The sequence below is a fragment of the Halichoeres trimaculatus genome, unplaced genomic scaffold (genome assembly GCF_033239565.1).
Source record: "Halichoeres trimaculatus isolate MK-OKI-2021-1 unplaced genomic scaffold, fHalTri1.1 fHalTri1_scaffold_4, whole genome shotgun sequence".
NCBI lineage: Eukaryota > Metazoa > Chordata > Actinopteri > Labriformes > Labridae > Halichoeres > Halichoeres trimaculatus.
The window spans coordinates 27,673,179-27,697,260 of record NW_027437182.1 but is presented as its reverse complement, the minus strand read 5'-3'; the positions used below and the strand labels follow the sequence as shown (position 1 = coordinate 27,697,260).

General features: G+C 40.3%; 1 protein-coding gene across 2 annotated transcripts in view; it reads left to right on the top strand.

The window, feature by feature from the left end:
- tle2b (TLE family member 2, transcriptional corepressor b) overlaps nucleotides 1-24,082 on the top strand; it is a 104,963-nt gene that overhangs the window by 55,535 nt on the left and 25,346 nt on the right. Inside the window, exons 5-8 of one of the 2 annotated variants that reach the window (XM_074667550.1) lie at nucleotides 12,036-12,098; nucleotides 15,850-15,924; nucleotides 18,787-18,964; nucleotides 21,520-21,536. In XM_074667550.1, coding sequence (XP_074523651.1) covers nucleotides 12,036-12,098; nucleotides 15,850-15,924; nucleotides 18,787-18,964; nucleotides 21,520-21,536 — 333 coding nt within the window. Of the gene's footprint in view, nucleotides 1-12,035; nucleotides 12,099-15,849; nucleotides 15,925-18,783; nucleotides 18,965-21,519; nucleotides 21,537-24,082 lie in introns of both variants that reach the window. The other variant, XM_074667549.1, reaches the window with a different exon arrangement.

The window sequence follows — 24,082 nt, the reverse complement described above, 5'->3', positions numbered from 1 at the left end:
AAGTTTTACTGAAGAACTGACTTAATAAAGAAATGTACATTACTCTCTCTCAGGAGATTCATATTCAGTTCATTTGATATGGTATCAATCACCTTATTTACCAAAATAACAAAATAGCGCAAGCTTGATGCTAACGTATATGGGAAACTGCATTGATATGCTAGCAGTTAGCATACATCAGTATAACTTCAGCTTCTGAATAGAATTTCAACTTTCATCACAGAAACATATCACATCAACTCTTTGTAAAAAATACTGAGAATTTCAAATGTCAAAAGCTATCAGGCAGTTGAAAGGCTCATGGCTAGCTTCAGAACTACGGAAAGGTTCCAAACAACTTAAACCATTGCTATAACCACTTTGAGACACTAGATGGCCAACTTGAATTATTGATATATTACAACACAGTACATCAACGTCACATTGTGTGCGATTTTTACCTGTTTCTGTATAATTATGTCCAGAAATATCCAGACTCAGGGACCAATTACATTTTATTCACTTACAGTATAAACTCAATTAAATGTTGTTGACACAGAAAACCTGTAAAGCTACTTTTTGTACCAAGAAAATTCACAACAGGAATTGATAAGGGAATCGATAAAGAATCAGATAGATTAGCAGAATCGATAAGGGCATCCGTACTGACAAAATTGTTTTAATTCCAATCCCTAGTTATAAGCTCTATTCAAGTACCTGTGTTGTTCTGAACTATACTTTGTAAAGTCTCCATCACAAAAAGCAAAAGATATGTGTGTAATGATCCAAATAAAATAAATGAATGTTATTGTGTGTGTGTGAATAGAGAAGGGGTGAGTGCTTTTGTGTGATGTGCACTTTTTTTGCGTGCCTTTACATGCATACAAACTCTGCAGGCAGCTTTGCTACTATTGCTACTTGGAGTCTTATTGCACTGCGGACGACACGAGTTTGAAGCCGTATGCAGTCTGTCAATGCAAGCTGGTGAGCTGGCACAGTGTGAAGATGACTAATGGCTCAGTGTATTATATATCCAGATAGAGAGGAACAGAGTGAAAGAGAGAGAGAGCACATGGGGAGGATATCTGGGTGTATGAGGAACTACAACTATGACAATAAGCTACCAATAATGTGTCCTGTAGTGACCTGCTCTTTCGGAAAGCCCTGTTTGTTTGTGTGGCTGTGTGTATGTGTGTGTGTGTGTTAATGCTCAAGTTCCTCTTCATATTAAGTCACATACGTATCTTTACATTTTTCTTATATTCTGTTCTTTACAGCCGTATACAAACTTTTTTTAGGTCATTTCCTGAATATGTTATTGACTGTACCTGATGTCCTCTACTGTGTGTGTGTGTGTGTGTGTCAGAGCAGTAGAAGTGAGCTGTCTGTCTAAATTTTTCATTTTAAATGTTTCTGCTGCCTGGTCCGCTGCCTATCTTGTATTGTTACCGCTCTGAAGGTTGAATCTGTGTCTTTTGTGTGTGTGTGTGTGTGTGTGTGTGTGTGTGTGTGTGTGTGTGTGTGTGTGTGTGTGTGTCTGAGTAAATGTGTGTATGAGTGTGTAAGTGTGTGCCGGTGCTTGTTGGTCCCATGCTGTGAGGCTCTGCTTGCTCTGCACACAGCTCATTGTATGTGTGCTCTCTTCTGCTCTGTTTGGATTGCTTTTCTGTGTGCCCTTGTTGCTTTTGTGTGTGTGTGTGTGTGTGTGTGTGTGTGTGTGTGTGTGTGTGTGTGTGTGTGTGTGTGTGTGTGTGTGTGTGTGTGTGCAAGACTGTTTGTGGTGGCTTTTGTGTGTGTAGTTGTGTTTGAGTGTGCACAATTCTCAGAGTGCATCTGTGCACGTGTGTGTGTGTGTGTGTTCGCCTTTCACTGTTTCTGTGTGTGAGTGGTGTGTGTTTTTGGGTGTTCGTGTGCGCTCCCTGTTCCTCTCCGTCTCTCTCTCTTTCTCTGTTTCCCTTCCTCTCCTTCCAGAATAGAGGGGCCATCAATCAGAGGCAAGGGGGATAGAGGAAGGGAGGGATGGAGGAGGAGAGGAGTTGGCTCAGCGCCAGGGAAGAGGAGCTGGCATGCTGCCCAGAGGAGAGAAAGAGCAAGCTAAAGAAACAGAGAGAGGAGAGGAAAACAAGACTGAGCAAGAAAATAAAAGCGAGGGAAGGTGGAGGCAGGGAGATTCTGGGAGAGAAGGAGGGCAGAGACAGAGCAAGGAGGAGAAAGAATGAAAGAGAATGAGAAGGAGGGTCGAGTGAGAGAAAGCAAAAGAGCACAGCCAAGAGCACTGAGGGAAAACGTAGCAAGAGAAAGAGGGAGAGAGGATGGAGGTGGGAAAAAATGAGCCGGCACAATGGAGAGAGGAAGAGAAGAAAGGCTGATTAGGGAGGTAGAGAGGAGGCCTTGGGGTTGTGGGTGGGAAGAGAGGAAGCAGGGGAAGCTGTTTTCATTCACAGCTCTGTGCCTGCAAAACCCAATCAGTGTCTGATTAGTGCGTCACCAGCTACAAATATTTACCTTTAACTGTTCACAGAGGGCTGAGCGGTCCTATTAGAAAGCAGGAGACAGAGGTACGCTCCAGGAGTGTTTGTGTGTGTGTGTGTGTGTGTGTGTGTGTGTGTGTGTGTGTGTGTGTGTGTGTGTGTGTGTGTGTGTGTGTGTGTGTGTGTGTGTGTGTGTGTGTGTGTGTGTGATATGCACACATCCTCTGACACTTGAAATAAATGAGGGGATTTTCCAACGTGTGCTGTATAGACTATGAGGCACTGTGACAAACAGTATGGCTGTGTCCACTCCAGAGCATGTGCGCTGTTTTTCTGGGGTCGTACTCTGTGTTTCTAGATGTTAAGCTTTGATACAAGAGGCTGCAGCTGAAGAGACGGCAAATGAGGATGATTCAATATATACATAACTTTCTTTCTTTCTTTCTTTCTTTCTTTCTTTCTTTCTTTCTTTCTTTCTTTTTTAAAGAAAGTACAATGAATATTATTAATCAGCATGGCATCAATGTAAATATGCATTAAGTCTTATTTTCATCTGTAGTGTGTAATCTGACATTGTATTAATTAACCAATTTGCCTGTAATTTTTAAATAAGTAAAAAAAAAAATTAGTGCCTTTTTTCATTTCCTTTAGGTTAAGAAAATGTTAAAAATGAGCCATTTTGAGGCACATGGATGCTGTGGTCTAGGTCAGGCCCCATGAGGTTAGCCTTCAAGTGGGGGGCCCGGTTTGGATCCAGCCTGTGGCCTGTTTCCTGCATGTTATTCCCTCCTCTCACCCTGTTTCCTGTTTTATCCACTGTCGTCTCCTATCTCATTTAAGCCCCAAAAAACATAAAAATAAATAAATAAATTAATTAATTAATTAAAAAGAAAAAAGAAAAAAAATTGCAAAATATTGATAAAAAATATTTTGAAAGATTTTTAGACGATTTATTGATACATAAATAATGATAGTTATAATGGTTAATAAATCAATTATAAGAAACAACAACAACTTGCAATTCAACAGGTTGAAAACTTTCTGTGTCCATACAGTCTGTGTCATGGTTAAGATACAACCTAAGTGTTCTTATTTGTTTTGCTTCTCTTAAAAAAACATTTTCAGTGAAGGTATCATAAGACAAGGTGTAGAGATTTTCTGCAGAAACATCTGTGTTGATGATTCAGATTTACTTTGTCTCTGAGCATTGCTGTTGACCACCTGTTAAATCTGACTGTGTTTTTGCCACAGTGTCAACAGACTGAGGTTGAATGTATTGGATTAATTCAATATGTCGTGTGATCAAGGTGCCCCTGGTTTCACTTTTGGGGTGAAGAATGAATAAATGTTTATAAGGAGTTTGGACCAGTAAGCATAAAATATAACTCAACCAAGTAACAAGTTTTTAATTTTTTTTTTTTAGTTTTTTTTTTGTCCTTTTCAAAAACAGCATGCATGTCTGGTATTTTTATCAAGGGAAACCTGAGGTTATTTATTTCTGGATGACTAATTGGAAAAAAAGAAAGTCTCCCAGGTAATAATTTGATACAAATTCTGATATAATTATATCCTTTAAATATTTTTATCAAGGTGGAGTTGGTTTGAATCAATCAATTCTGGTGTCAGTCTTCTTGTTGCAACAAAATTCTTCTGCAGCTGGAGGTTGAGAGCTCTTTAAAGCTATAAACCAGAATCAAACTACAAATAAAAAAAAACAACATATTTCTGTTGAGAGCAGTTATCGTAGACAGAGGAGTGAGTTATTACTCTCAGACACACACACGGCTGCCCTCCCCCATAAAGCTGGCTCCTGGCTCGCTCCGCCGTAGTGGGACTCAGAGGCTGGCACAGCTGGCAGTGGCCGAGCACACTGGGCACCGGCTCCCTCCTCCTGTGCCAACCCCAACCCACACTCATCGCATTCAAATTCACCCAGCTTTATTGGCAAGATGAACGCGGTCACTGTTGCTTGCCCGTCATGCAGGGAGACCAAATACAGTGGTGATCTTTCACAGGAGGGTTTGATCACCTTTGTGTTCCAGTTCAAGATCACTGTAGAGTCATGAGTGAAAGGCGTGCAAAGATGAATGTGAGCTTATTTTTTCTCTGTTCATCTCTTTTTGCTCTTTTTTTCCTGTCTTTTTTCACAGCTTGATGAAAAGGCATTGAAACAGCCATACATCACATTCTGCCTCTTAAAGCACAAGCCTGTGGGTGTGCTGCGGTTGCACAACGCTGCACGTCTTGTCATTCCAAGCATATGAAAGAAAATAGCCAGGGGGCAGATCTTACTCTGATAGACCCCCCTCCCTCTGAAACAAGCTTTGTCTTTGTCAGAACAGTCAGACGCCGGCTCATTATCTAAAGAATATTTCCTCACACAGATTCGCTCTTACACCATCAGTCTGTGCAGGCTGATTGTGTGTGAGTGTTATTGTTTTCTTTTCCTAGTGTACCCATCGCCCCGTCTACCCACCTGTCTCATCTATTTCTCCCTCACTTAGTCATTTACTACATTTCCTAGAATGCCTTTTGACAGCCTTCACGGAGCAGGCAGGAGCTTGTTGCGCTTGTGCTGTGGGTTAAACACGTGATTGGAGAGAGAGCAGGAGCGATGAGTTTTTGTGGGTAAGAAAAATTGAAGCTACAAAAGGAGAAACTCTTTCAATGCGGTCTGGTTTCTGAGCTGAGCACTGATTTGGAGAATGGATTCAGCTCTTCTTCGTTACTTTAGTTGATTTTTTTTTTTTACCAACAATTTTGTAGTCGTGCCAAAATTCTTGGTTATGGAGGGATTTTTCACTATGACACAGAATGGTGAGAATTAGTTTGTGAGTTAGGATTTTCATGATGTGTCATATTTCTCTCATATTTCTGTTAAATTAGGTACAAAAAAGCACTTAACATATTTCTTCACAGTTAAGTCCCTATTCAGTATTCAGCTGGCCCCTTGAACCTGGAAAAGAAAGACAGAGAGAGAAACAGAGCAGTGGTGGGGGAGTGTCAAAGGGAGTGGGTTAAAAAAGCAAGAGCTGCTTATGAAAACAACAGTGAATCAAACAAATGAGGCATTATTTGGGATTTCTTTCCAAATAACTAATATTCACATTCATTGCTGCAAACAGCTGCTCTTCCTACTGCCCACTGTGTGTCAGTGTGTGTGTGTGTGTGTGTGTGTGTGTGTGTGTGTGTGTGTGTGTGTGTGTGTGTGTGTGTGTGTGTGTGTGTGTGTGTGTGTGTGTCTACACTGCTCTCTGTTAGACCTGCAGCTCTTTCACAGAGATTATCACTGGATTATAAGTGGTACGTATGACGAAACGAAATTGAATAGGTTTTTATATATGTGTGTATGTATGTATTGCATAAACAGAAGCAGATGCATATATGTGAGTGTGTGTATTAGAGAGTGACACAGGAGTGGATTTTCACCCCTGTCCCATCCCGTTCCCGGTAAAACGACTCCTACTCCCATCTCACTCCCATTCAGAATAACTCCCACTCCTGTAGCGGTCACAATTTTTTCCCTTCTTTTAATTTCAGGCAATAGACTGAATTTGATTTTCTCCCCAATTTGTTCTATTACTTCACGTTATGCAGCTTCATTTCAAAACATATGGCAACAGGTACAGCTCATCTGTGGTAAAATTAGGAGGAGCCATTTATTGCCTCAATGCCTACCTTAGTGTAACAAACCAAAACATATGAAGTTTAAATTGACTGATTTATGGAGCCATTGTCACCATTAAGCATTGACAATATGTTTATGTTTTAATTATTTAAAAAACAAAAACTGCAACAATAGTTCTGTTCTGTTCTGTCAGCTTAACATATCAGTCCTTACTTCTTACTTTGCGTTTGTCAGTTTTTAGCACCGGATTCTATGCCAGTGTTTACACCCACCAATGCTGTTCTTTTTTTAATTTTGGCAGAAGACAGCAGCCGGGAGCACTGTTGGCTTGTGGGAAGTGTAGTTTTTTTCACTTGCATTACAGCGTAGGCTTGTAGGAAAAAAAATACAAAATGGTGGCACGTAGAATCGAATAGAATAGAACTTTATTGTCATTGGAACAAGTACAAAGAAATTGGAGTCACAGCAGCAATCAAGAAAACAAAAGTAAGAAAGTGTATAGAAAGTGCAAAAAGGTCCATAAGAAAATAGATCATGACAGCTCATCCTCACCTCCTTCTCCTCACCTTGTGGGAAGACATCAGGCCTTACACCGGTTAGCATTGACATGCTACAGGCTGCTAACAACTGAGTTCACATGTGAAAAATGAGGATATGGTTACATGTAGGATCTCCAGACAAACACAGGAGAAAAAGTCGTAAACTTTTTATCGCTGAAGCCATAAAACGTTTGGTGTCCATGACCAACAAATGAACCATACAAAGTAACCAATACAAAGATTATGAAAAAGTGACGAAAAAATTACATGAAACAGAGAAGAAACAAAGAAGAGAGAGCTGCTGCAAAAGGCAGCCATAGCCAACAGGGCGGCGCCTAGCAAGTTGTTACACATGTTACATATTATATTTTATCTTCCTGATTGGTTCCCGCTCCCGTCTGCTCCCATCAACTTTTAGTCCTGTACCGTCTCAAACCTGTGATTGATACTTAAGTTTACTCCCATCTCGTGGGATTCCTGAAAAAATGTCAGCCTCTAGTGTGCATGTGTTTATTATGCAAATATGTTTCCTGGTTAGTAAAACTTTTTGAATGTTTAAATAATTACTTTTTGAAAACTTGCTCCTGCACACTGTAAATAAAGATCAGGTACATGTACTCGCTTGGTTTTTATTAATTAATAATAATATATCTTGGATCAAGTAGTTTTAATATAATTAAGCAATTTAATCAGCTACAAGTTGTTTGGTTTGCTTCCCACTTTACATTCAGTAAACTATTTAGGGTATTACACATGGTCAAAATTGCAAACCATGGTAGTTCATGTATTGTTATATGAACTGTGTCGTGATCATCTGGTTTCATAATGTTTTGTGTCAAATCGTGTTGTTCTATTTCCGAACAAATTATATCATACAATAACATATCGTTTCCCATATCATTCCGTTCATTTTCTTATCATATCATATCTCATCTTATCAGTACCTACAGTTTCTTATCGTATCAAGGTGTTTTTCATTGCCCAGCCCTTATGATCGGGTAAAAATAATCAGCACAGTTTTGGTTGACTTCATTTGACTTGAATATCCAAGAAATTTATTCAGCATGTCTGTTACCTTTCCAAATTCTTCAGGTAGTGTCATTTTGCTCAAACAAAGCACTGGGATTGTGTAAACATTTGCTAGTGGTGATTATCATTCTGTCAGTGATATGACGAGATGACAGGTCTATGTGTGTGTGTGTGTGTGTGTGTGTGTGTGTGTGTGTGTGTGTGTGTGTGTGTGTGTGTGTGTGTGTTCACGTTTCTTGAGCTCTGACAGGCTAATATGCCTCTCAGCCTCTGGGACAGATTGTCCTTTTCCTGCAGTTCATTCCTTCATCTTCTCCTCTACCTCTACCTCCAGTAACCATCCCTCCGTCTTTTCGACGGTTTCAAAGAAAACTCAAGATTTTCACATTTTGCAGATAAAAAGCTGATTTGTCCCACCTTCTCACCCCACTTCTTTAATCTCTGTTTTACTCAGAACCTCTCTTTATCTCTCCGTCTCTGTGTCCACATGCCAGTTGGCAGCTTATCTGCCCTCAGGTGTTTATTGACCAGCCCTCTCTCCTTCTTTGTATCTTCCCATCCAACCATTGGTCCATCCATCCATCCATCCATCCCTTCATCCCTCCATCTATTCATCTCTATCCGGCCACTCTCTGCCACTTCTCCCTGGTGGCTGCGCTCTGGCAGGGCTGTGGAAAGAGACCGTGCCGTGTTGTCTCTGACACCTGGCTGAGCTCAGAGTGCTCCAGCCTCGCTCAGTTTCCCTCTGTTGTCAACCCATCAGCTGATCGGCATCTTTCTCTTACAACACCCCATGCTGCTTCTCAGCCAGAGCAGGCAATTTGTGAGATGATGGTGTGTAGCAGAAGTTCTTTGACAGTGTCATCTCAAGTTTAAATGGTAAATGGACTGTGTTTATAGATCCTTTCTCTGGTCTTCAGACTAAGTTGAGTGCTTTTACATAGCAAGTCACATTCACTCATTCGATCCCATTTACACACCCACGGCACAACCCTGGGAGGCATTCAGGGTTGACAGTCTTCATCATGTGGATAGCAGGACCCAGGATCAAATCTGAGAGCCCAACCACTCTTCCACTGAGCCACAGCCACCCAAGGTTACATGGTTTAACTTTTATGTCCTGAAATTCTCTTATTAAGATTTATATAAAAGGGTAACTGGTTAATTAAAAGCAAATGTATCAAAGGATGATAATCCTGTAATTTAGAAGCTTATTTTCAATGACTTTAACTGGTCACATCGACCTAACAATGAAAACACATTACAACCCCGCTGTGTTGAATACGGATTGGTCAACGAACACCCTTAACAATGGTAGCTAACCCTCATCCAGGGACATACTTATCACACAGATCACACTAAATCAGCAGGCAGAGTCTGCTTTGTCCTACTCACCCTGTTGGAATTTTGAGTAGTTTAACCATCCTTTCATTGTACATTATATTTCACCTTCAGAGGTATTTTTCTTCTGCTGTTACAGATTTGAGGAGTGTTGACTGCACAGGAGTGAGAAAATGTCTTCCACTGAATGTTTATTTTTCTGTATGAACCCCAGCATGACAAGGTGTTTTCTTTAAACTGTCAAAAGGACACTGAAGACCATCACATGAAATTTTTGCGATTGAGAATATATTGGCTTACACTTCATCTTTCATTGCTCCTTCTGGTTGTAAGTCTCTCCAGTTTTCTTGTAAGCTCTTCCACCTGTGAGGACGTTGACACGACAACGGTTTTCGGTTGAAACGAAAATTTTTTGTTGCGTTTTAGCCTCACGTGTACACGAAAACGGCGTTTCAGCCGACCTAAAACGCAAACTTTTGAAACATCCCCCAGAGTGAGGTTTTTTCTGAAACGCTGTCGACCCCATTGCCGTGTAAACAGTAAGCCAGTGTATTCAGTAGAGACGCTGACGTCATGCTCTGCTTCGCGTGTGTGCATACAACAGGAAAATAGTAATGTTGTTATGATCGGCATGAACTACCTTGTCTTGCTTGTGCTGCTTAATCTGCAGTATCTGCTGACTGTATTTATACAAAATGTGCATCCGTTGCTCCACTTCTGCACTCGGTATTTACCATAGACTGTTTATAGAGTGGACAGCGTGGCTCCGCTACTTATCATTTTACGGTTTTGAAGCCAAAATTCCCCGTCACATGCACGAATGAAACGAAACTTTTCAGAAAAAAGAGGACTTGGATACAAGACAGCCAAATATCTTCAAATCACCACAACAATCGGACGTGACAAACATTTCTACAAGGTGTAATAATTTTTTTAAGTTTGACCACAGCCCATCTGGGATGGCTGGAAAGCCGTATGTTTTAACCTATACTGCAGCCAGTCACCAGGGGGACCAGTTTTTTGGAGACCTCACTTCGAGCCAAGGAAGATGACGTCCATTTTTTTACAGTCTATGGTATTTACCAATACACCAGATGATCAGCTCAACTCTACTTCGGTGGAGATCTCACAAAAGCAGCTTCTGGACAAGGCAGTTATAGCGCCACTTACAGGCCTGGCATGCAAACTACAGCGCTTTCAGCCCCTCAGTGTTTCTGTGTAGATGCAGTTTTTTTTTTTACTGCGTTTTAATGTTTTTGTGTCGAAACGTTTAATCTCTGGAGCTTACAGAAAACTGTTCCTAGTGCAGGTTTCATGACAACAGGTGATGTATCAAACAACATGGCTCTTCTAAATATTTATTTCAGTTTACAAAGTTGCTGCTTGTATAACTGAAAACTTCTATTAGCTTTGTGCATTTTGGGACGAAAATGAAACTAGATTAGTCTTTTTTTTTTAATTGTCTTTAGACTTTCCAAAGCTTTGTTACTCAGCTTTGTTAAAACAAACTTCAGAGTGATGGTTGGCATCCATGGCAGCTCATTCAGCCTTTATTTAACTGCATGTCTAAATGTTAGTGGCTTATATTTTCGTGTAAAATAAAACTCTTTTTTTTGAGTGGAGTCAAGCAAAAATTGGACACATTTTAAAAAACTTAAATGAACACAGACACCCAAGTACACCAGCAAGAATACAAAAATGAACTCATCTATTGACACGTGTGAAATGACAAAACTGTCTGTCCTTGGAACAGAGCTGTGAGTCTGCTGATAGCTACTTTATGAGGCCATGATGACACACGCTGTAACTGACAGGATGGGGTGTGTGTGCCTGTGTGTGTGTGTGTGTGTGTGCATGCGCGCATGCATCTGTCGTGATAGTGTATACAGCCCTGTCAGTCACTGCACTGCTTTCCATCACCCTTTTGCTATCTTTCTCCCTCTGTAGTGTCTTCAAGTGCCTGAAACATGTGTTAGAAAGGATAGATGAACGCAGGGAGAAGGGGCGAGAAACGCAAAATAGGATGAGCGGAGGAAAATGAAAAGTCTATAAATGTAGTATGGCTGTGGAAATGTGTGGCAGCAAAGTAACAAAGACAAAACAGGCGAGAGCAACTGATGTAAGAGGAAGAAAAAGGGCAGCGGGGAGAAAAGAAAGAGGATAAATTAAAATGGGGAGAAAGGAAATAATGTAGAAAAATAGAAAGATGGGAGAAAATGAGACAGGGTGAGCCGAGGATGAGAGAAAGAGACGGAGAGAGGGAATGGAGGAAGAGGATGAATAGGGTAATAATGGCTCAGTGTGAGAGCTGTTGTAGAAAAAGAGAGAACGGCTGAGTGAAGAAGAGAACAAAATGAGGCTGAGGGCACTCAGACAGATAGAATTAGACACACCGCAGAGGTTCAGTGTGTCCGTGGGTGTGTGTTTGTGTATACATGTGACATACTGAGTGTGTGCTTGTGCTTTTATGTGTTTGAGTGCATGTGCTTGTGTGTGTGTGCAGGAGGCTTTATTCTGAGGATGCTGTACTGGGTTTGCTACATTGTGTGCGTGTGTGTGTGTGTGTGTGTGTGTGTGTGCGCCCATATCTTTGTGTAAAAACGAACATTTCTCTGTTTTTTTGAGTTTTAGGAAATGGACAAATGTAATGGTGGCGAAAAGAACCTGCAGAGTGCTTCAGAGAATATTTTAAGGAGGATAATGGTCGAGTGTTTTCTCTGCTCATATGTTTGTGTGTGTGAGAAAGACTAAAGAAGTGTCTTTGGACGAGTGTGTGATGGTGCTAAAAGACCAGTGCTGACTCGAGCTCTAATGCTGCCTCCATCTTTCTTCATTTTACTCTCTCATTCTTGCACAGTTGTCACTGACAGACCTCCCTGCTCATTAGAAAGGTGTTTTAATGCAGCGGAGGCTTAATGTGCTGTCGAGGTGCATCATAACCTCTGTTCAGTGTGCACTCACAATCTTACACTACAAGAAATGATCATATATATCTCTGTCCCTCTTTCTCTCCGTCTGTCTCTTGCTCCTCTTCTTTTTCCATCCCAGGCAGAGATTGTCAAGCGTCTCAGTGCCATCTGCGCTCAGATCATCCCTTTCCTCTCTCAAGAGGTGAGTGTCACCGCTGCCAAACACATTACACACAATATGCACAGGCATGAACAGGACACAGTTATTTGCATATTTTCTTTGCATTCTGACCCCAAAATCAAACAGGGTTGATGAAGTTTATCATGGTAAGAAAACAGAGTAAAGAGAACATTTTAATTCCAGTAGTTTTGAATATTTTTAATTATTTATTTTTTCCTGATGTCATTTAATTACATGCATTGCCTTACAAAAGTGATCATCCTAATTTGCAAAAAAAAAAAGTCAATAGACAGATCTCATTAATTCTTTATTAAACCCTTATTCAAAACAATGCTTCCCTAGTCATGAAATCAAGCAATTTTATTGTAAGCATGATATTGAAAACAGAAGCTTTTTTGGCCCTGGCCCGACGAAGCACAGATTTGTACTTGACCTCTAAAGTTGGTATCTGACACCAAGAAGTTAGCAGCAGCTGCTTTAATTCCTGAAAGCTGCAAGGAGCGTCCTCCAAGTAACAGACGGGGTTGTCCACAACATGTAACTGACACTTGGTTGATTTGAAATCTGGGGAATCTGGAGGTAAATATCTTGGATCTCTTTTCCTGTTCCTGACTACCCTCTTTCATTGCTCCATGGTTTAGTCCTCTGCGATTCAGTTACACAGCCTCACATGCATCAAAGGGCCATGCACTTTGTGTTCTGAAACCTTTCTATCAGAACCAGCATTACCTTTTGTAACAACAAGCTCAAGAAGCACTCTTTTTGTATCCGACCACATGTGCCGAGCGCTCTCCTGCTTTTAACATTTTGGGCTCTAATTTCATGGCGCAGCGCAGGGGCACCCTGTGCAGTGTTAACTTAGTGCTGCGCACTGCCATGCGCTGCCAATTTGTCAATTTGGTAGACCGTCTGCACAGAGATGGGTGTGATGGCACGCCAGGGGAAGTTGACGGCATATTCATGTTGGCGCAGTGACAATTTCGTGCCAAAAACACTGCAGAAAGTACGCTGAAAGCTCGCCAGCTCCAACCTGGTCTACTCTCGGCGCAAAGCGGAGCGCACCCTCCGCAGCTGTAATTTGGTGACAGGTGCACATGTGCGCACATGTCAACAAAGCCTCAGAGGCAGGTTTCCAGAGTGTCAGGCACATTTTAATGCAGTAAACAATCACAGCAATCGCTATTTAATGTAACGGGGGATCACTCAGACCAATCAGACGCTGCGCCTCGGCCGCAGGGCATTTAAAGGCGAGGAGAGGCACTCATTTGATTGGTGAAAACAGCGCTGAGCTGTGTTAAACCTCTCTGCCATTTGCGCTGAGGGAGGCGTGGACACGCACCTCTGCGTTCCTCTGCGCCTTGACTGTGCCTCTCTTGGCACTGCAGGAAACTTGCAAAGTGCGCTGGTCACGCCCTGCCCGCGCGGCGAAGGCCGGCGCAGGGCAGGTGCGCCTGTGCATGCGCCTGGTCTACGAAATTAGAGCCCATACTCCCAAAGTCAAAGTATTATACCACATTTAGAGATGTACACATCAACAAGTTTTATAGCATCAAAACATAATACTTTCATGTCCACTCCCCCACTGTCAATTATTGAGGAAACTGTGATTAATAATTTGAGAGGTAAAAAACATGTATCTAGAATCTATAACCTTTTAGCCGATTATTCAACTGAATCAGCAGCACATAAATTAAATGCTTGGATAATAGATACAAAAGAAAATATCAGCGAAGAAGACTGGGGAAGAGCATGTTTAAAAGCACAAAATAACTCAATTAACACAAGATTAAAACTGATTCAGTATAAGTGGTTAATGAGAGTTTATATGACCCCTGCTAAACTCCATCATATCTCTCCTAACATCCCTGATGTTTGTGTTAATTGTCTGACTGAAAAGGGAACTCTGATTCACTGCCTATGGGAATGCTCTAAGATTTTGTTTTTTTGGAGAAATGTAGTCAAAAGTTTATCACAGACGGTCGGGTTTAACATTCCTTTGACCTCAACAATTTGCATACTTGGATTATATCCCAAAAACCTCATCAGAACAAAGAAGCAATCTGAAATTGTTGACTTTGGTCTTCTCCATGCAAAAAGAGTGATTGCACTATATTGGAAAAATGTCGAACCACCTTCACTGGCAATATGGAAGAAGGAGTTGATAACTTGTCTTGGACTTGAAAGATTGACATATATTGTAAAAGGAAAAAAAGAGGAGTTTGCTTTTGTTTTGGACTCATTCATGTCATTCTTGACTAATGAAAAAGATAACACTAACTGAATAACACTATGTAATGATCCTGCCTTTTTTTTTTTTTTTTTTTGATTTATTTATTTATTTAGCTTTTCTCTTTATTATCATTTTATATTATTATTATTAATTCTATTATTATAATTATTTTTTCGATACTATTATTTTTATTATTATTATTTATTTTTTGTGTATTTTCATTATTTATTTATTATTATTATTATTAATTTTATTATTATTATTATTGTTATTATTAGTAGTAGTATTATTATTTGTGTGTGTGTGTGTGTGTGTGTGTGTGTGTGTGTGTGTGTGTGTGTGTGTGTGTGTGTGTGTGTGTGTGTGTGTGTGAATGAGCACTTGTTTGAGGGGACATAAATGAAAATGAAAATGTTTGTACATTTGATACAAAGTTTGATATGTATCTAAAACTTTAATAAAAATATTGTTAAAAAAAAAAGAGATGTACACATCTGATTGAATGAAAAGTGCCTTAGTGAGAAGATAATCCTCACCTGTCAGTGGTCCCAGTGTCATCATGGCTGTACCTACATTCTACTGGAAAAGTTACATTAAGCTGAGTCGTCATTAATTCTTTTGCTGGTCCTTAAATTTCTATTTGCTTATAATAAATCTTGGGCTCAAAGAAAATCAGAAACAAACAGAAAACTGTGAACTTTGCAATACTTCAACACTTTCAACATTTGTTGTAAGCGTTGGGTTTTTTTTCTTAACCTAATTCAACATAAACAAGAAAAGCAGCAACGTTATCATATTTATGTTATTATAGATTTGTGTGAGTGCACGTGTGTGTGGGTTTACTCTTCTCTAGTGAGCACTGATAGTTATGTGTGTGTTATCTGTCACACACACACACACACATACACACACACACACACACACACACACACACACACACACACACACACACACACACACACACACACACACACACACACACACACACACACAGTGTCAATATTAATCAAACTGACAGAGCTGTGACCATCCTGCCTCCGGGGAACAGACTCATCAGTGCACACTCACACGCCCAGACAAAAAGAAGTGTGTCTGCAAGTGTGTGTGTGTGTGTGTGTGTGTGTGTGTGTGTGTGTGTGTGTGTGTGTGTGTGTGTGTGTGTGTGTGTGTGTGTGTGCGAGCACAGTCACTGATGCAAACATGCGTATTTACATATTGGGTACTGAAAACTTGGGGATTTTGTGCAAATAAAGTCGAGTTTTTTTTGGTTAATGTTTCTTGAAGCAGGTTTGTACGTGCCTGGCTGTATGCTCAGTACAGGTGTTGTCAGTTTATGTGCAGACATTTAAAGCTAGTAATATACATGCACAAGAAGAGATCAGATGTTTTAACCTTTTTTTCCCAAGTTTTTACCTTGTCTTGCTGTGTTCTTGTAATTAAACATTAAAAACTTCATGGTGTAACATGGTGCATTGTTGATTCTGTCTTTTTTTGAAAATGATTATAATTGTGTGAATTAATGTTCTGTTTCTGTGTGTGTAGCACCAGCAACAGGTGGTCCAAGCAGTGGAGAGGGCAAAGCAGGTCACCATGGCTGAACTCAACGCCATTATCGGGGTGAGACACCTCTTTTCACCACAACACCACGAATACACACATCTACACATAGACCTATAAAACACATAAAATAACAATGTTTTGACAAATCTGCATCTCTTTTAGCGTGTGGGGCTGATTCCTGTCATACAGAGTTTAATGAATAAGTCGTGGCAGGACTCCTGTTTAAAAACTCTTACCAGGTGCTGTTACCAATTTTGAGATTGCAACAGATATTGTACATCACTTCTCTGAGTGACAGCTTTGAAGCAGACAGTTGTACAGCTGCATCTTGCTCGGAGTTCAAATTCACATCTTTAAGTATAGAGAAAGTAGTTTTGTTTTTTGGTGCCCAATCCAACTCTAAATGACAAGAAAAGAGCTCAAATTAAGTGACTTTTGTTTAATGTCTTGGCATATTATTAGTGATGTATTGTTTGTAAACGTGTCCAAAGCTACGTAAAACGTTGAGCAGTTGGGAGTAGGGATGTTCGATACCACTTTTTATGCAAACCGATACCAGTACGAGTACTCATTCTTGAGTACTCACCGATACCGAGTACTGATACTACTAGTACTCTTGATACATAAAGTTTCATAAACAGTGACAGATCATTTTGATCAAAGACAGCACGGTCACTCTGACATTAAGTCTAAACAAAACTCAAATAACTCTGAGTTTAGAATTTTTTTTTATCAACATAAAAAAAAACAATATCAAATGTTCACAATAAAACTAACAACTGCCAGATTTTAAGTATTTTTTAAAGTAAACTAAAGTGCAAAATATAAAAAGCTTAACTGCTAACTCTCCCATATTGTCTGAAAAGGACCTGACGCACATTTGCAGTGGTGTTAAACTGCAGCAATTAGCAGCATCTAGTGGCGAGGAGGACTTGCTTGACGCAAGATTTTTCTTGCCTAGAGTATCTGCTACTAGTATCTGCAACCTTATCGAGTACCGATACCTTGAAAAAAGGGTGGTATGGCCCGATATCGAGACCTGGTATCGGTATCTGGCCATCCTTTGTTGGGAGGTATTAGTGCCTCGCTCAAGGGCACTTTGACAGTGAATTTTGCTGACACCTCTCCAGCTATCAATCCAATTCCCAATCTTGGTCCATGCTGGGACTTAAACCAGCGACCTTCCAGTTATCCCAAGTCCCTATAGACTGATCTACTGCTGCCCACCACTTCATTTCATCTCAGTGTTACACAAGAACATGAAATTCAGTTGTTGAGTTTTTGTCTTCCTTAATCAGTGTTAACACCAGGAACTTCTGCTCTCATGACACAGATTAGGAAAGATATGCAGCGAGAGCTCACCACATCTCGGGGAGGGTCCAAAGCTAGCTCCTGCAACCCGGATTTATTCCATCTCCATGCCAACTCATTATGGACAAAAAAACATTTAGGCTGTAGCATGTCTCTGCTGGGTTGTGCTGTACGCGATATCTCCCCCTGCTGGCGTGTTGTAAACTGTAACGAGTGGAGCAAAAGAGAGTAGAATAGAAAATTAAATAGATGTAAAGGCAGAGGACAGAGAAAACAGAGCAGAGGTGAAAAGCCTGTCGGGGATACAGCTCACCTCTGCTTGGTAATGACGTTTGACTGATGTCATCTGAACAATATACATTTGGTCTTTAGATTAAATCGGTGCCAAATTACAGACTTACACACAACAATGTCAGAAAAAACAGACCTTAACTCCAGAGTTTCACCAGCACATGACATTTAATAAAGTATGATCAGCTGACTTTGAGCTGAATTGTCCTGTCTACACATGTATGTGTTTATATGTACACAAACACACCTCCACACACAGACACAGCCCTAAGTGCTGAGGTAGACGGGGCTTTCCAAAGCTTGTCGGAGCACTGATCACATTACTGTCTACTTGGAGCCCTTTGTTCTTCACAGAACTACAAAAACTGATGTTTCTTAGGTGTGTGTGTGTGTGTGTCTGACAAAACAGCCAAACACAAAAAACACACACATCATAACGCTCCCTTCAGGATAATAGCTTTTCTTTATCTGTAGCTGCTCTTCTCTTGTCCTCCTTTTTTGTTTTTCTCTTTTTTTTCTTTTGGATTTCATCCATCGCTTTATTTGTCATCTTTATTCTCCTTTTACTATGGCCCTGTCCTCATTTCTCCCCTTTTTCTCTTTTTTTACGCTGTCTTATCTCTTCCTCCCTCCACTGCATACTTTCCCTCCCCTCTTCCTGTGCTCATTTACCGTCTCCTCCTATCTTCCCCCTCCTGCTCGTTAAATTGTCTTTCACTTTTCACTGCTTCCCTTTGTTCCTCCCCATCACTTATTCTGTGACTTAAACATTTTCTTTTCTCTCTTTCACCCTTTCTCTGTGTTTTTCCTTGGCCTCTTTCTGTCGTCTTTCCCCTGCTTTTCCTTCATAATAAATCCCATTCTTTGCCCCTCTCTTTTCCTTTTTTTCCCTTCTCGCTTTCCATCTCCATTTCCCTGTGTGTCATGAGCATTTAATTTCCCTCTCCCTTTCTATCCTTTTCCTTCTTTTCGTCCTTGGTGTCCATCTTTCTCACCTCTTAATCCACTAATCTCTTTAACATCCAATCTTTCCTCATCTTATTTTCCTCTCTCGCCGTTGAGCTGTCCACGTGGATTTGATTTCATTTCACTTTCTTCTTCTCTCCTTGCTATCAAACATCTGCCTTTCCAAACACAACCTCTACCTCATGCAATGTTTTTTATCTGTCTTCTCCTTGGGTATTTGTCACTTTCTCCTGTCTTTTTTTTTTCTTTCCTTTCCTCTAAATCCTGTTTTTTTCTCTCTTTATAATGCCAACCCTCCTTCCCTGTTCCTCTCTGTTTCCCCGCTCCCTCCTTTCCCTGTGGCCACAGCAGCAGCAGCTCCAGCACCTGTCCCACCACGGCCCTGGCATCCCCCTGACACCTCACCCATCGGGCCTGTCGCTGGGTGCGGGGGGCTCAGGGCTTCTTGCACTGACCGGGGCTCTTGGTGTCTCCGCTCACCTCGCCTCCAAAGACGAACGAAACCACCTTGACCCTGAACATCTCAGAGGTAAAGACAAAGGAGCTCTGTGTCTTTTATTTTGACTCCAAACACAAATTTGAATGTTAGAAGACATGGACATTTAAACAATCAAACATAGGCCCATGAGAGCAAGTACATGCATTGATGGAATCTAAAACTTTGCTGTCCATAAACAGCAGATACAGTTCTAGGATCCAGAGTTCATCAGAAGATTTTTCTTTATGAAATGAAATTTTGGACTCATTATGGGATTTAGAGCAAGATGTTAAGATTTGGGTTTAGATTTGCCAGAAACTGAAGAAGCTTGGTAGTGAAACTTCGTGTATGCTGCAAAAACTCAAATCTCAGGTGTATACGTCAAAACTGACTGTACTGGCAACTTTTTAAATCATTGAATTTGTTTGAGCCCTAACCTTTGGCTTGTAATACCTTAACCTCTTAAGATCCAGCGTCCACATATGTGGACATTACATTTCTGCCTCTCAGACCCATGTTACTTTATTTTTTTGACCTATTAGCCTTATCAGAGACACTGCCCACATCATCTTTTGGTGAAATCACAACATTACACCCATTTCAGTGAAAAAAACCCCCAAAAACAACGTATTTGAGTAAAATAACACTACTAAAAAACAATAAACAGAGAACTCGTAATACAAATAATCAAACTTCCTGTAAAAAAAACAAGTTCAGTTTTATACTTATTAGGTCTTACTTATCCCAAATAGCAAGGTGGATTTAAAATTGCATTTAATTTTGATAATTACAACCTTAGGCTAAATGAAAACAAATCTCAAAATATTAGAATATTTAAATGGGGGTTTATGCCAGTAGTCTTCTTTAGTACAAGGACTGAGACAATGTCAGAAGTGTCTTACCTGAGCGAAGGAGAAAAAGAACTTAACTGCACATCAGTGGTCCAAAGTCATCTTTTTAGATAGAGATACATTTGGAAATCAACTTCCAGGAGACTGGAGGAAGAGTGTAGAGGCACAGAATCCAATGTGCTTGAAGTCTGACATCAAGTTCCAGCAGTCTGTGATGATTTGGCGTCCCATGTCACCTACTCATGTCAATCCACTTTGTTTTATCAAGCCTGAAGTCAACCCCGTCATTTAACAGAAGATGTTAGAACACTTAATGCTTAATCTGCTAAAAAGCTTTATGTCAGTGCTGACTTCCTCTTTCAGCTGACTGTGGTATCTGCCCACAGCGCCAAAACTACTACCATGTGTTTCTGTCATGATATGACTTTGGCCAGGCGACTTGTCTGTCCTGGTGAATCAATGCGGTATTTGTCAAGAAGATGAGAAACACCCAACCCAGAAACACAACAGAGGAGCTGAAGCTGAGGCGCTGAGCTACAATAATACTTAAACTATGCTACAGGTCACCTCCATGTGAGGCAGTGTTGATGCAGAAATTTGTTATAAAAGATTCAGGTGTATATATGAAAACAGTCTTTTAGAAGCCCAAACTGTCAAAATGATGTTATAAATATAAACATGTGTCAGAGTTAACCTTCTTAAAATACATCTTACTAAACCTTTTTGATGGCATTCTTATGTGTTGAGATTCTCCTGTGTAAGTAGAATGAGATATTTGGGTTTGAGTTTTTGTAGTATATATGCTACGAATAGGGCAGGCACAGATAAAGAGTCAAGGAAACCATTGAGAATATTGCTGTGAGTATGTGTGCATGAATTATCCTTTTGAGGAACAGTCATATGTTTTGAGTGTAAGTGTGTGTGTGCAGCGTTTATCTAAATTAATTTGATAAGAAACAACTCTGGGACCCCGACAACAGCTGCAAAATAAGAAATAGTTTTATCATTTCAGAGGAGATAAAATGCAGAACAATGTTATACATCATTTCTGACAGGCAGCGTCTGCGTCAGCTGTTCACCAAGTCACCTTTTGGACTGAATTTGAACTTCCTTGTTTAGACTGCTGTCATTATATGGACAGACGTATTCAAGCCACTTGTGTAAATGCAGGAGAGACGCTTTCTCCCTGCGAACTCGCGTTCACCCTGATACAATATCTTATCTTTTCTCTGTGTATCAGGCACCGAGCCAAGAGAGACTTTCTCATGAATAAAGCCAGAGTTAGAGAGGAAAATGAAGAAAAGGGTGAGGGAAGAAGGGGAGGGGGGGACAGAGGGATCAATGTGTTCATATTGAAGTGTTAAGCATCTGTGTGAGAGCGTATGCATGTCTGCAGCTGTGTGTTAATGTGAGTGTGTGTGTGTGTGTTCTTCTATATGAGAAGAAAAATGAGTGTAGAGATAGTGAATGTTGAAAGAAGCAGCAAGAGGAGACAGCGAGCTTTGTCTGGTGGAGAACAGAGAGAAGGAAAGATGGAGGGCAGACTGGGATCAGGCACAATGGCAGGTCTGTATCTCTATCAGAGAGGAGCAGTCATAGTTCAGTCTAACCTTGGCTGACTGAGGAGGACTTGTTATTATTATTATCAAGACTGACGTCAAACTTTCTCTCTTTTCCTCTTTCCTCCTCTCTTTCACTCTCTCATTTCCCTCTCTACTTTGTTCTCTTTCTTTACCTCTCTCCGCCCCGTCCCAGAGGGAGCGCCCAGCAGGGTGAGTAACCGTAGTGTGTTCAGTTTGTGTGTGTGTGTGTGTGTGTGTGTGTGTGTGTGTGTGTGTGTGTGTGTGTGTGTGTGTGTGTGTGTGTGTGTGTGTGTGTGTGTGTGTGTGTGTGTGACAGTGATAAACGGATGGAAATGGAGACACACAGTAAAGTGGCTACTAAAAAAAAAACTGTGCTACTGGAGCTCAGCCAGGAGTAGCACAGCTCCACGCCAGCACAATAGCCGCTCAGCGCTATCAACCTTGAGCTTCTCAAGGTTTTCTGCATCACACCAACATCCGAGCTCACAGCGTTTCACTGTTATCTGCAGGAAAGGACAAATCGACTGGATGGATGAACAAGCAACTGTTTTGTTTATCGGCACCACAAATGTTGTTGTAATCTACAAGACCAACAGAACAAGTAAAAGGATTAAAACACAGCACAGTGGCTTACTGCACAAAACTACCACTTAATGTCAGTTTAAATGCTTACTTAAAAACACCAAACATCCAGTATAAGATTTCTAACACAGGGCCTGTTTTGGTGCCTCTGAATCCACTGATATCATATCAAAAGAAATTTCTCAATCAAAACCTGTTATTCTGTATCTTTGGTTAATAACTAGTGTAAAATTGCACAAGTGACACTACAAAAAGGAGGGAAATCATTTGGAAGAGTGTAACTGTGTAACTCTTTGTCATTGAAACCAACTGTACCAGAACATTAAAAAAAAACATGAATAAACATTTTAAAAACCTGCTGATACCGATTTGGGCCGATACTGATTTTTATTTCTTATAACTGACAGCATATACCTTCAATGTTCCAATCTTAGTTTTTTGAAAATCATTGAACAATACCTGTGAAACAATACAGTCTTTATGTTTTGACTTAAACAACCAATAATGTGTCCTGAGTTTTAGGTCTCAGAGCAAAAAGCAACAATGGCTGGCTGTCAGACCTTCCTGGAGGTATATAAGATCAGTTTCATATGTAAGGATGGGCTGAACACCAATCCCCCAAAATTTAGGAAATCTGCACCGATCGATCGGTGCATGTCAAAAAAAACCCCACACACAGCTACGTGTAAGTGAGATAGACGGATATGGATTTTTCCGGGCCGATACTGATACCAATTATTTGTATTCAAGGAGGCTGATAACCGATATTTGAAGCCGATATTAATTTGCAGTCAAAGTGTAAATATTGGTGTCAAAATTTTGAACAATACAAACTCCAACACTTAACTTTATTCAAATACCTTTAAGCATGAGTTTATTAAACAGCTCCCAGGCTTAGCAGCATGTTTTATAAAGTTAAATTAAAACTTTAGAATATAAATAGCTAAAGTTTTCTTCAGTGAATAAATTTTTCCAAAATTTCAGTGTAAAAGCAACAACTGTAATAACTGCACTGCTGATTGGCTGTTACCCAAGCCATGGCTCTGCTTTTAACCAATCAGATGGTACTGTTGGTGGGACAGTGCTGGGGACTGAGTCGTGACTGCAGACAGTGGAGCGGCTTCATCAGAGCCATAACAACACACTTTTAGATTTGTTTCTTCTTGGCCGTCGGATTAAAAAAAAGGCTGATGCCATTATACCTCAAAATGCCAAATATCGGCCCCAATAACCGGCCCACCCGGTACTCGGTCTATCCCTAACATGTAACACTGCCACCACAATGCTGCAAAGGACTAAATGCCCATATGTTGTGTAAGGACTTTTTAGGATTTAGTGCAGCAGCAAAATAGAATGAATGTGTCTTCAATGAGCAGTCTTCTTTGCATCCCAGTTGATGAACGTGTATAGCTTCCTGCTCAGAAGTTCATAGAGATGTGGATAAAAAAAGGGTGAAACGCTGTGAGATAACGCTCCAACAGGAAAAGGCCACATGAAGTCCGACATCAGAGCACACTGTTTACTCAGTCTGATTATCTGAATTATTTTGACATGATGTGAAATCTTAATCAGTTCAGTTTTTTCTTGTGTTTTACAGTCTGACTGAGTTGTCTGTTCATCTTAAATCCTCTGCCATGTTGGCATAATCTGCCTTTATCTGTGGTTTTTAAACTTAACATCTCTCACATTGCATATGCAGCTGTTGAAGAAAATTAAATGTTTCATGTCTTCTTAGTTTGCATTAAAGATGAATGTTCAACTGTCCCAAATGTAATATGGCAAACTGTTTACTTAACAAAAGAAGTAGGCCTGTTGGTTGCTTGTTCGTTCATGATAACACCCCCCTCTGTTTGTTTGTTTTTTTTGTTGTTGTTTTTTTTTTTTTTTTTGTGAAATCACAGCCTGAGGAGGGGATAATACAGTGAGCAGCTCACTGTAAGGTAAAACATACTTACGAGGTCAAATGTGGAGCATTAGGGTTTTATTTCACTCGGCAACCGCTCCCCATATTATCCGACTCACAATCAACTTAATACACAGAAAAGTTAACTTAAAGTATTTCGTTAACTTAAAGTATTCAGTTAAAGTAATGATTTTTTTCCAGCTGGATAGCAACAATTTTATTTAAAATGATAAAAACTACTTGGCTCATT